Raw genomic sequence first — 13349 nt, forward strand, 5'->3', positions numbered from 1 at the left:
GTAGCTAGTTTGTCTTGGGGTCTGAGTACAGGTAGCATTATTTGTCTTGGGGTCATTGATAGGGCAGATAACGTGCACTCTTTGTGTGGTGTGGGTGCTCTGTGTTCCATGTTTAAGGCAGTATGTGTGTGAAGTGTGTGGTGCAGTGTATACAGCAGGGGTGCTGCCTTGCAAGCTGTGTGCACAGAACGGGGTGTGCAGTAGTCAGTGCACACGTGAGCTTCAGGGAGTGGGGAAGGGGCAGTGTGTGCAGGAGGTACTGCATGCTTTATGGGCAGTGTGTGCAGCACACAGTGTTTGTGTGCATCAGGCAGTGCGTGGGTGTGGTATGTAAGCACGTAGTGAGTACCTTATGGGCTATGTATATACAAGGGGTATGCATCAGGTGGTGGAGGCAGTAGGCAGTGTGTGTGTTTGTGTGTATCAGGCAATATATGCGTGCAGTGTGCTGTGCTGCAGGCTACCTGTGTTTATATCAGGCAGTGTATGCGTGTTTATGTGCAGCAAGGGTGTGCAACAGGTGTGCAGTAAGCTGTGTTTGTGTAGCAGGCTGTGTGTGTGTGTGTGTACAGCAGGTGGTGTGCAGCAGGCAGTGTGTGTGTATCAGGCAGTGTATGGTGTGTGTTTATGTGCAGCATGCAGCGAGTAGTTTGGTGCACAGCAGGTGGTGTGCAGCAGGCTGTGTATATGTATCAGGCTCTGTGTGTGTGTGTACAGCAGGTGGTGTGCAGCAGGCAGTATCTTTATCAGGCAGTGTGTGGTGTGTGTGTGTGTGTTTATGTGCAGCGAGTAGTTTGTGGGGTGTGCAGCAGGTGGTGTGCAGCAGGCGGTATGTTTATGTGTGTGTGTCTAGCAGGTGGTGTGTAGCAGGCTGTGTGTGTGTGTGCGCAGCGGGTAGTTTGCAGGAGTGTACAGCAAGCAGTGTGCATGGTATGTACATCAGGTGGTGTGCAGCAGGCTCTGTGTGTGTGTGTGTGTGTGCACAGTAGATGGTATGCAGTGGGCAGTGAGTGTGTGTGCGTGCAGCAGGCTGTGTGGTGTGTACAGCAGGTGGTGTGCAGCAGGCTATGTGTGTATACCTCAGGCAGCGTATGTGTGTGCAGCAGGCTGTGTGTGTGTACATGCACAACAGGCAGTATATTTGTGCAGCAGGCCATGTGTGTGGTGTGTACAGCAGGTGGTGTGTGGTGTGTACAGCAGGTGGTGTGTGGTGTGTACAGCAGGTGGTGTGCAGCAGACTGTGTGCTTGTACATGCAGTGCATAGTGTATGTGTATGGATGTCAATGCTTGTGCATGTGTTTGGTGTGTACAGCAGGTGGTGTGCAGCAGACTGTGTGCTTGTACATGCAGTGCATAGTGTATGTGTATGGATGTCAATGCTTGTGCATGTGTTTGGTGTGTACAGCAGGTGGTGTGCAGCAGACTGTGTGCTTGTACATGCAGCACATAGTGTATGTGTGTGGATGTCAGACAATGTGCATGCGTGTGGTGTGTACAGCAGGTGGTGTGCAGCAGGCAGTGTGTGTGCCATGTGGATAGCAGTGTGTGTGCCATGTGACGTGCAGCAGGCTGTGTGTGTAGGTGTGCCTCAGGCAGTGTGTGGGGGGTGGGAGTGAACAGCAGGTGGTGTGTGCCTTACAAGCTGTGTGGGCAGCAGCAGGAATGGGCAGCAGGCAGCCTGAACTGAAGTGTGGTGGGGTCAGTCTGGCACTGGCAGGAGGTCAGAGATGCTGTGTCTGGGCTCATTGTCTCTGGGACCCCGCAGGATCCCTGTTTGGAGCTGTTGGTCAGCCAGGAAGCTGGACAGAGTTGGATGTGGCCAGAATGGTCTGGCTTAGCTGTTCTCAGCACCTGCGGTGGTCCCTCAGCATCTCCTCTGTAGCCAGGCGAGGAGGTGGGGTGCACCAGATAGGGATCCCGCCCAGGCCTGCCTGCAGGAGGTCTTGGGACACTTTCCTCTCCCTCTCCTACCCCACCAAGCCCATAATCCCTTCTGTCTGTTCCCACCCAGCCTCAGTGCCCACTGGCCAGGACAATACCACCTGTGCCATGCGGGCCAGGGAATCCAGGTGTCTGGATGGAGTGCCTGGTGTTGCCAACCTTGGAGCAGGCTCTGGGGAAGGGCTATCAGGCACATGAAGTAGTGACCAGGGTGGGGGCAAATCAGTGCTGTGCTGAGCTTGGATCTCTGGGTTCTGCAGGAGCTCTGACCCTGGCTGGCTCTGGGGCTCGGAGGATGATGAAGGACCTCTTGAAATACCCTCTGACCACTCCCCAGCACAGTCCTTTTGGAAACAGCTCTAGAGACAGAGGGCCAATGATAGACGTTTGACCCTGTCCTGAGGTATCCTGGGCTGGGCTGGAACTGGAGCAGAGCTGGCGAGGGAGCTTCCATTTGCAAGATGGGTGCATGTGTGTTTCCTCAAGGAGTCATCTTTCTCTGCTCCACCTCCTGCCCTGCTCCAAACCTGTATATTCCTCCCACCCATGGTGGAATGACTTGGCCCAGGCCTGACTTTGATGGCTGAGGAGTTTGGGTAAAGGGCTATTGCAGGCACAAGATGGCTTCCCAAGTGGCAAGATGTGATCCCTTTCTATTGTCTGCATGTGTGTCTGGGGTAACAGTCTGCTTTGGCAGAAGCTGGGCCTGTCACCTACCTGATTTGCAGCACAGAGGATATAGAAATGGCCCCAGAACCTGGAACCCAAGCCAGCTTCTACCCCTCCCTTAACAACTGAGGCATGACCTATATACCCCTGGTCCAGCTGCTGTGGTCCTCTGTGACCCGTCCTTCCACCCCCATGACCACAGTAGATTTCAGATCCATGCAGACATGAGGTTCTACAACCATTTCCTGGAGGTTCTAGGCCCCAGGCATGGGGATGGGAGAGGTATTAAGTAAGTAGGCACTGCCGGGAGGGCCTTAAAGGTCAGACCCTGGGTTTCTTGGTACCTGGACTCTCCTGTTTTTATTAGCTGTGATCTGCCTTCAAGTGCCCAAGTGGACTCCCTTCTGAATGGATGCTCCTGTTTAGCAGGTGGTACCCCTGCCTCTTCTGTTAGCCGTGGACACTGGGCACTTCCCGTGTGCCCAGCCTGACCCCCTGTCCCTGTAGTCATGGGTACTTGCAAGGCCTACTGTGCGTGTTCCCTAGTCTCATGACCACAGTGGAGCCAGTGGCTCTGGGAAGAGGCTCACCAAGATGGAGGTTTAAATGCCCAAATGCCCTGTGCGTGCACGTTCTCCATCCTTGGTAAGGTGCTCCCTCCCACTGGTTTGCTTGCTGGGGAGAGAAGACTTTTTTTTTTTTTTTAAGACGGTGTCTCACTCTGTCGCCCAGACTCTGGAGTGCAGTGGCACAATCTCAGCTCACTGCAACCTCTGCCTCCCAGGTTCAGACGATTCTTCTGCCTCAGCCTTCCGAGCACCTGGAACTACCGGCATGCGCCACCACACCTGGCTAATTTTTTGTTATTTTTAGTAGGGATGGGGTTTCACCATGTTAGCCAGGATGGTCTTGATCTCCTGACCTTGTGATCCACCCACCTCAGCCTCCCAAAGTGCTGGGATTATAGGCGTGAGCCACCATGCCTGGCCCTGAGAGGACTTTTTTTTTTGAGATGGAGTCTCGCTCTGTCACCCAGGCTGGAGTGCAGTGGCGTGATCTCGGCTCACTGCAACCTCCGCCTCCGGGGTTCAAGTGATTCTCATGTGTCAGCCTCCCAAATAGCTTGGGATTACAGGCATGCGCCACCACGCCCGGCTAATTTTTTGTATTCTTAGTAGAGATGGGGTTTCGCGAAACATGTTGGCCAGGCTGGTCTTGAACTCCTGACCTCAAGTGATTCGCGCGTCTTGGCCTCCCAGAGTGCTGGGATTACAGGCATGAGGCACCGCTCCTGGCCAAATTTTAATCAGAGGAATGACATGATTAAACTTAAGCTTCAGAAAGGTCTGTGTGGGTGCATAGTTGGGGCTGGAAGGAAACCAATGACAGGTTGTTGCAGTCCAGGTGAGAGATGGCATTGGCGCAAATCTGGGTATGGGTAGGGGAAGATAGGGGAACAGATCACTAGAAGGTTAGAAAGAGGTTGGGCACGGTGGCTCATGCCTATAATCCCAGCACTTTGGATGGCCAGGGTGGGCAGATCACTTGAGGTCAGGAGTTCAAGACCAGCCTGGCCAACATGGTGAAACCCCATCTCTATTAAAACTGTAAAAATTAGCTTGGTGTGGTGGCGGGAGCCTGTAATCCCAGCTACTCTGGAGGCTGAGGCATAAGAATTGCTTGAACCTGGGAGGCAGAGGTTGCAGTGAGATGAGATGGCACCGCTACACTCCAGCCTAGGCGACCGAGCGAGACTCCATCTCAAAAAAAAAAAAAAAATGAAGATTAAAGAGTAGAGGCCTGCCTGGCTACCTATAGGATTGGGGAGGTGCAAGGCTCCAGGTTCCTGGCTCTGGGGCTGGGTAGGTGGGGGTGCCATTTCTAAGATTCATGTACTGGAGGAGGACCAGGTTTGAGGAGGCAAGTTGGTGAGTCCAGTTAGAAATCTGTTGAGCCAGGTATGCGCAGGCATCCAGGGGAGGTGTCAAAGAGGCCTCATACACATTTGCCTGGCACTCCAGGGGACATCTGGAATTGAAATCTTACAGGCTGAGAAATAGCAAATCTCAGGGAGCCAGAGCCAGGACAGAAGGAGCCCCAGGAACTGAATCTTCGTGTTGGGAGGAGGTTCCTGAGAGACTGGAGGGAAACCAGGAGTGTGTGAGGCCAAGAAGATCAAGAGAAAAAAGTGTGTGAAGGAGGAGTGGTCAGCAGGGCCGGGTGCTGCTGAGAGGCCCAGCATGTGTCCTTAGCAGTTAGTTCGGTGGAGCCATTGTTGGCCTTGGTGTTGGGAGACAGCAGGGTGCAGCCGGGCCACAGGGCTGAGAAGTGAAAGGGAGGCTATCAGTGTCTACAGTAATTGGAAGCAGGGCCTGAACCTAGGGAATGAATGGATGACAAGAGTCTCCCTGCAGTAGGACTGAGGTTGGGGAGCCACTGAAGGAGAGTTCAGTGTGGACCAGAGTCTGGAACTGCAGTGTGGGTTGGGTGTATGCGCAGGGGATGGCCCCTGGGTTCATGTGGTGGGGAGGCCTCAACCAGGTTGAGTAGGGTGATGTGGGGTGCCAGGGAAACCCGAGGAAGGGGGGATAGGACTGGGAGGGGGAGGCCGCGCCTGCCAACAGGCCCCAAACAGCTCAGATTGAAAAACAAAACAGGCTTTTAAGATGCCAAGTTTGATGAAATCTGAGTGCTGGAAGAGGTGGGAGTTTGCTCTTGGAAAAACAGCTGAAAATCGAGACTCAAAGCTGCGAAGGGAGATGGGCCCAAGGCTCCCCAGGCCCCGCTTACTGCCTGGAAGCCTGGGGGTGGGGCTGGGCTCTCTGGGTGTGGGAGCATGCAGATCTGGCAGCCTTCGACTTTTAGGGGGCGTCTGGCCCTGGCCTTGCTGAGGATGGAGCTGCTGGAGGTGGCCTTGGCTTCTGTGAAGAGGCTGGAGGGCAGGGGGAGCCAGCACTCCTGCCACCTATGAGGTTCCTTCATGTGTCTCGTCCCTGCATGTGTCTCCAGGCGCACGTGTCTTGGCATAGGTGCGTCTGGCTCTGCATGTCTCCACATGTGTGTTTGCGTGTCTCTGTGTGCACTGCCTCTGGATCTGCTTGCATGTGTCTGTTTCCACAGGTGCTTGTCACTGCAGGTGTCCCTCCACATGCACATGTAGGTTTCTATTTTTACACCTGTCTGTTTCTCCATGTATATTTCTGTGGGTTCCTGGCTGTGCATGTTTCTACGGTGTCTGTGTGTTGAGAGGCAGAGTGAGGCCAGGCCCAACACTCAAGCTTAGGGGAGGCGGTCAGGCTCACAGACGGTGCCACCCCAGGGAGCCTGTGTCTGTGTGTGCGGGTGTGTGCCTGCGTTTGCACGGAGACGCCACGAAGCTGGGTAAACACGGGTGAGAAGGTCATACTGACAGACGGTGCTGCCTGCCCCGGGACCCTGCAAGGCGTCTCCATCTGTCAGCTTCCCTGGTGCAGCCCCTCCCTCTGGCCCAGAGACTCCCCCTCAGGCGTCCAAGGCTGAGCTGGACAAAGAGACCTGTGTGTACTTTGTAGGGGGCCTCAGCAGCCTCCACCCCCATCTTAGGCTCATCTGTCAGGACCCCAACACATGCCCCAGCTCCCACTAGACTCGCCTTGGTACTGTCATCTCACCACCCTCCCCCCAACAGCCTTTACAAAGGCAGTTTTCCCCTCCTCCCTGGAAAGCTTTCTGCCTCCCATGCTCACGTGTTTCCTGTTCTTGAATCTCCCTCCTCCAGGAAGCCACCAAGATAGCAAGTGAGCTGTGGAGTCAAACCGATCAGCTCCAACACTGCTGTGGGAGGTTAGCCAAGCTCTCACCCACTTCTGAACCTTAGATTCCCACCATCGACCCCCGACCCTCCCCCCGCAAGGGCTTGTCATCGTCTTCTCCCCATGGGACAACCAAACCTCTTCACAGAAGGGGACAGGTCTCATTGCTGCAGTGGCTAAAGGCCAGCTCTGTTAGGTGCAGGAGGCATTCACACACACGTGCACACTCCCCACCTTGCACACAGATCTGCGCGAGCCACGGAGACCCTAGGGAATGTGTGTGCATGCTGCCTATGCATGCAGGTATCACCAGCAAATGGTATGGGGAGTCGGGCTCCTGGGTACCTCTGAAGGCCCCTAAAGTCCCCATGGGCTTCTCCTTCCATCCAGAGGACCCTCTTATCAGGCGATGGCCTGAGATGCGTAGTGCGGACGCCCCCGGCGCTGAGGCTGCGGAGGCAGATGGCGCCTCCCCGCACTGTGCGGGGTACCCGGTTGCGGGTGGAGGGAAGGGCCGCGTCGGTGAAGCGGGAAAGCCTAGTGGGAGGATTCCCTGGAGCTGGGGAGCCGGGGCCTGGGAAGGGGCGCGGAGGCTCCACCCAGGCGGGGGCGGGAAGGGCGGTGCCGGGGCGGACAGCGGACGCGCGCGCCTGCACGGACTCGGGCACACGCAGCCCTTCAGCCGAGGCACCCGCCGCTCCGCCGTCGCCATGGCTACCGGCTGGTCTGGAGCCGGGAGGGGCCCTTCCTCCGCTCGGCGCCAACAGGATGCGATTTGAGGGGACTCGGCGTGACTGGTGCATTCCGGGGTTGGAACGTGGGTGCGTGCCTGCGAGTGTCCACATGTGGGGGACCCTGGGGTTCGCTTTGCGATAAACACAAACGCCGTGGCGCTGTGCGGGGCTCTGCAGTGGAGCCTGAGCCCCGCCGGCCGAGGCGTGGTGTGGGGGAGGCCTGCCGGGCCCCTCACTCGCAGGGTGTTCATGCCTAGAGCGCTGGAGCTGGGAGCCTACCACCCGGTCTCCTCCCAGCCCCACCTCCGATTTAGCTATGTGACCTTGGGCAGGTGTTTAGATGTCTAGATCTCTCTAAGCCCCTGGTTGCCCATGTACCTCATAAGGGTTTGGTAAAGATTTAAGTCATTTTGTAAAGCATTTTAACGTAGTACCTGGAACCTAGTAAATGCTCCATAGATCTTACTGTCCCTCATAATTGGGTCTCAGTGTTCCCAGTTGTTGATGGGTTTGGAGTGATCATGTGACATCAGCTGAGGAGTTGCCCAGGTCCTCAACCTGAGCGTTGAGGCTGCAGTAGACCCAGCTCCTGCGGGTGCCTGTGGGGGAAGGTGGTAAGTGTGCCAGTCTGGCTGGTAGGTCAGTTTACACCAGGATGCCCAGTGGCTCAGCCAGGCCAGGTGCATGGTGGGCATCAGGAAAGGGCTGCTGTACTTGGGTGAATTGAATGTCCAGATGCACCTGGATGGGAGAGAAGAAAGAGGCAGCAGTGAGTCGCTCCTGAGGGGCTGGAGCCCTCCTGTAAGACCCAATTCCCTTCCCAGGTGGCAAAGTGGCAGCTTTCTGCATGATGCCTAGAAACCTAGTTGGCACAGGGGACTGGCTTTTGGGTCCTGCTGTTTTATGGACAGCTCTCCACACATTCTGGTTTTAGGCTCTGGAGGCAGTGCCTGAGGGATGATCTGAGCCAAGGACAGAGCCACTGAGGGCGTGATAATTGAGGGAGGAAAATTAATTGTCCTTAATTTGGCATAAATCCCAAAGACCTTCCCCGTGTAAAGAATTCAGAGTAGATTCCAAGACACGAGGCTGCACACATTTGTACTTCCCTTCCCTTCCCTGTCTGCGGGTGGAGATGAAGGCCACCTGACTCCTGGGCCCTGACTCTGGCAGGCCGTGGCCATGTCCTCCCCATGAACTGGGCAGGTAGGAATGAGGTCTTGGAAGAACTAGACTGGTGCTCTGGAGGGCACCTAGGATGGCCCTAGCAGCCGTGAGTGTCCCCAGGTGTTGGGGAGGTGAACCCTGCACCTCTGGTCCCCCTCTGGCCTTCCTATGGAAGCAAGTCGCAGATGGGCCAAAGGAGGTTGATCCCTTGCCTAGTGCATCTCAGTCCTCTTCATTTCTGTCCTCCTTCCCTTCTCTTGCCACTGTTGAACATTTTACTTTTAAAAATCAAAGCTGAAAGGGCACTGTGGGACCATATTTACAGCCAAGGAGATACTGGGTTTATATCCAGAACTTCTAGGGCTGCAGATGGGGAAACGTGCAGCCAGGTCCCAGGAAAGGGTGGGGTGGTAAGGCCGTGCTGGGAATCCTGCTGCTCCCTAGCCTGAGACCTCTGCTCCTCATGGGCCACAGTCCCTTTGGGATGCCCCTGGCAGCTAGAGCCTTGGGGAGCGTCCCCTGGGGTCTGGCAGCAGATATATAGGTATCTTGCTCCTGCCTGTTGGGGCTCCTCCAACTCCCTCTTCTACCCACCCCCCAGTCGCTCCCCCTGGGTCTCCAAGAGGCTCTAGGGCAAGCTGGTTTCTGCCAGCCTTTACCTTCACGTCTGAGGGTGCCATGTGCCTTTACTCTGGCATAGAAGCCTGACTTCCCTTGGCATGTGTTCCCACACACCCATCTTGTGCTGGTCTTGTGGAAGGGAGGTACAGAGTGGTGCTGGTCTCCCCCACCATGAGCCCAGCTCCCCCCCCTTCCCCAGGAGACAGACAAAGGACACACATTCCCCTTGCCCCACATTGGGTGTGCCTGGCATCCACAATAGGAGAGATGCTCTGCTGAGGCCTTGAAAACGCTTGGTGGTTTGGTCCTAGTGGGAAGGGCCTCTCACCAGCCTAGGATGGAAAAGGGAGCTCCTGACTCTAGTCTCAGTACCTGTCTGCCCCAGTGGCTCAGCCCTTACTAGTTATACCAGCTAATATTCACTGGGAGTGAATTCCGCATCAGATGCTCTGCAACACCTTGCATGCACGATCAGATACAGACCTCACAATGGCCTTACACGAGGTGGGCACTTGAACCCCGTGTACAGATGAAAGCAGACACAGAATGAGTAACATATCAGGCCCTAAAGCTAGTTTGTGGTGAAGGTGGGAGTCCCATTTGGTCTATACTAGTCCTGAGCCTGTCCTGGACTTATGCTTCCAAGGGCTGGAGAGTGGATAGCCTTGTCCTACAGCCCCTCGGGGCTGATATGGGAGCCCATGTGCAGTGGGAGTGGGTTTGCTGCTGACATCTGTTCCTCTTACTCCGTGCCAGTGACTCCTCTGTGTGCCGTCAACCCCTAGCAAGCTGGGAGAAGGCAGCCAGGAGGGAGTTTTCCCCACCCCCACCAACTTTTGGTGTCTTTAGAGCTTTTTTATCTCCTGTGCCTCCACATGCTCAGGCATGGTCCGCAGCCCTGACTGTGACTCCCAGGGTCAGGACTGAGTGAGGGAGAAAGCTCAAGGTCAAGGCTGCAGTAGAGAATAGGTCAAGGTCAGGATCAGAGTTAGAAGGGGATCATTGGTAGGGCTGGGTGCCCAGGGTCAGGGCTAGAGACCAGGCAGTGACCTGGGGCCCTGCCATGTGATAGAGCTGAAGGCCGGATGGAGGAGCTTCAGCTCTATCACATGGAGGGGGCTGGACAGCACAGAGGACTTCAGGCTGAGCTGTGGCTGTTGGATGCTGCATGAGCTCCCCACTAGCCCCCACCCCCTGCAGCCCAGCATCCATACAGTGCTTTCTGCTGTGACCAGCAGAGCATCGATTCTCGTTCTTCTCAGGGCCTGGAGAGATAAGTGCTGACGCCTTCAGTCTGAGGCGTTTCGTCTCAGACCTGGAAACTCCCTGACAGGGCAGGGATGGGCCCCACTGCAGCCTCTGCCCTGCCAAAGAGACTTATGGCCCTGGTTCCTCAAATCAGGGTACACTTCTTGCTTAGAAGTCAAGGATGGGGGAGGGGAGTCTTGAGGTCCCTGGCCAACCTGGAGTTGGGGAAGTTACCCCCAGAGGGGTTATAGGGGGCAGGCAGAGCCAGCCCTAATACACACATTGCTCTTCATCTGCAGAGGAACAGCTGCCCCCTGGGTTCCCTTCCATCGACATGGGGCCCCAGCTGAAGGTGGTGGAGAAGGCACGAACAGCCACCATGCTATGCGCCGCAGGTGGAAATCCAGACCCTGAGATTTCTTGGTTCAAGGACTTTCTTCCTGTAGACCCTGCCACGAGCAACGGCCGCATCAAGCAGCTGCGTTCAGGTGAGCAGAGGGCAGGGGTCAAGTGACCATTCAAACCTCAGAACAGGCCTCTTGCCAGATCCCAGCACAGCCTACGCCCTTGGGCCTGGGCGCCTCCAGGGCTGAGCGGAGGGGACCTAGTGGGGTGGGCTGGGTCTTACTGCAAGTGTGCCTGGCCCAGGGAAGAGAGCTCATGGTTGGCTGTGCCTTTACCTTCTTGGATTGTCAGACTCCAGACCTTGGGCCAGTTCTGCCCCTCGCAGCACATGTGACGTGCCAATGTGGTGGACTTTTCACGGGTGCTCTATGGATGTTCACCCTCCTCCTCCCCTGTAGCCTGGCCTGAGACAGGGCCTGGATGATGCTTCTCTTTGCTTCCCCAGATGGCAGGGCTTAGCTGGGAAAAGAGGCCAAAGGTGCCTGATTCATCAGGCCTCAAAAGGCTGGACCTCAGGGGCCTGTAACTAAGGGGACTTGCTGTTGTCCCTCGACTACCAGAGCCACCTGTCTCCTCTGGATGTCTCTGTTGAGCCAGCTCAGAGCCCTGGGAGCAAGGATGCCATCGTGCAGGAAGGAGGTGTCGCCCCATTGATCGATCTGCCTGTGAGGCTCCCGCCAGGATAATTGATTCAGTTTTTGTGGGAACAGAGCAGGCGGGAAAAGAGGCTCAGAATCAGCTTGGCTGCATTCTGCATCTGCTGCCAGCACAGCCTGGACCAATAGTCTTTGCTTCAGAAGCTCTCCTGCTAGCTATGGGATGGTGGGCCTCGGGCAGGATGGCCAGTGCCGGCCAGAGCCCCTGCTGCCTGTCAGCTGTGATGTCAATGCTGAAAAGGAGGACATGACTCTTGCCCCTTTTAGGGGCCTGCAGGCTTCAGAGGTGCCCTCCCACTCCCTGGGATACCAGCCCCTCCCCATCAATTCCCACCAGGCTCACAGCCCCTTGGTGACCTGCAGGAGGAGGGAGAGACAAGCTTCCCAGCAGGGCAAGATTCTGGCCCCAGCCACGGCCGCCTGAGACAGCCCACGAAGTGTTAGCTCATTTAATTTAATTAAAACTCAACAAGATGGAGGCAGCTGTAGCGCAGTTAATTAAAACAGCCATAATCAAGGCAGCAAACGGCCGGCCGTGTTTGTGGCCGCTGCCCAGCGCAGCACAGCGGCCGGCACGGTTCGGCTCCTCTGCGTTTTCTCACAGTTCCCCCAGGCAGGCTCCCCAAGCAACCAGACACTCCTCCCTGCAGGCCTGGGCCCCTCCACGGAACCACATGGACTTGTCTGGCAGCAGCTCTGGGAAGGCTCTCTCACACGTTGGTTCATCTAGCATTTATATAGTGCTTGGGGTGCCCGGCCCTGGGCCACCCCTTCCTTGCCTGTCACTCCACTGGATGCCACTCAGACCCCATCCTCCTTGTCCTCTTGGCAGCAGCTAACATTTCTCCCTCCTTCCCAACCACACTCCCATTTTCCCTAGCCTTCCAGGACTCTGTCTCTTGCGACTTCCCTCTTCCTAGCACCCCTTCCCTGCAGCAGCATCTTCCCTTCCACCAAGGAGCCTAGGAGCCCTGCCCTTGCCCCATGGACACAGCCTTGCCCTGGAAGAGCTCACCCCTCCTAAAGCTCCAACTGCCATCTCCTCACCTGCAACTCTAGCTTCAGTCTTTCCAGCCCAAACCTCTTACCTGAGTTCTGGATCCAAAAATCAACCTGCCTTCTGGTCTCCCTGACCAGTGATGACCAGTGATGAGTGTGACCTTCCTGCCAGACAGCCATACCCTCTTTCCGTAAGTGGCACCCCCCAATCTAAGGAACATGGGTCTCAAGTTGGTTTGATTTGAGAGCTCTCAAATGTATCACCCTTGTGGCTCTCAAATTGGCCCCCTTCTCCCCTCCTACTGCGTCAGTCCTATCCTAGGCACCAGACGCTGCTTTCCCTGCCTCCAGGCCCTCCCGAGAATCCATCGTCCTGCAGGTCAGGTTTGCTGCTCATATCCTTCCTGTGCTCTCACCACCTCAGTGGTGTCTCCTTGCCTACCTGGTCAAGTGACGCTCCCGAACAAGGCTTGGAGGGCCCTTCTTGGTCTTCACCTGCCCGTGTCTCATCAGGTCCTGGCTACACCACTTACCAGCTCTCTGGCGTTGGTCGTTTAACTTTTTCGTGTGTTAGTTTTCTCATGTTTGAAAAGGAGTTACAGTAAGCAGTGAGTGAGTCAATAGCAGTCAAAACTTGAGTTGGTGGGCTGGCCTCTGGTAAGGGCTTCATGGAGCTCTTTCTCCTTTCTATGCCCTTGACCGTCCTAACACAGAGCTGTGCTGACCTGTCCTTGGTCCTTGCCCACCTCCGGCCCTCTGCCCACCTTCCGGCTGCTCCACTTGAAAGCCTCCACCCTGCCCAGCCTCTGGCTGCTTCCTCAGACCTCACCTTGCTTTACATTGTCACCATCTGGCTCCAGTTCTGCTCAGCTAGGCCTTGCAGGGAGGACCTGGGTCTGATCACACTTGGTGAGCTCAGCTGTAGGACAGGTCTTCTCTGAGCCCTCGTCAAGTGAATGATTTCATGAACTTGACCTTTGGCACTTGTCCCTGTAGGCTAATATCTGCTCTAATGTTCACTCCTCCTCCTGCTTTCCCAGGTCCAAGGAAGACTTCCTTGTTTCTTTTTCTGCCACCTGGAAGTTGTGACCTCAGGGTCATGGGCCTAGGGTCCAGC

At 55.9% G+C, this 13349-nt stretch overlaps 1 protein-coding gene across 1 annotated transcript in view; it reads left to right on the forward strand.

Moving 5' to 3' along the window:
- PTPRF (protein tyrosine phosphatase, receptor type, F) overlaps positions 1-13349 on the forward strand; it is an 86146-nt gene that overhangs the window by 21584 nt on the left and 51213 nt on the right. The window contains exon 6 of the mRNA XM_012001792.1: positions 10472-10660. Coding sequence (XP_011857182.1) covers positions 10472-10660 — 189 coding nt within the window. The remainder of the gene's footprint in view (positions 1-10471; positions 10661-13349) is intronic.

The sequence above is a fragment of the Mandrillus leucophaeus genome, unplaced genomic scaffold, assembly GCF_000951045.1.
Source record: "Mandrillus leucophaeus isolate KB7577 unplaced genomic scaffold, Mleu.le_1.0 Scaffold67, whole genome shotgun sequence".
Taxonomy (NCBI): Eukaryota; Metazoa; Chordata; class Mammalia; order Primates; family Cercopithecidae; genus Mandrillus; species Mandrillus leucophaeus.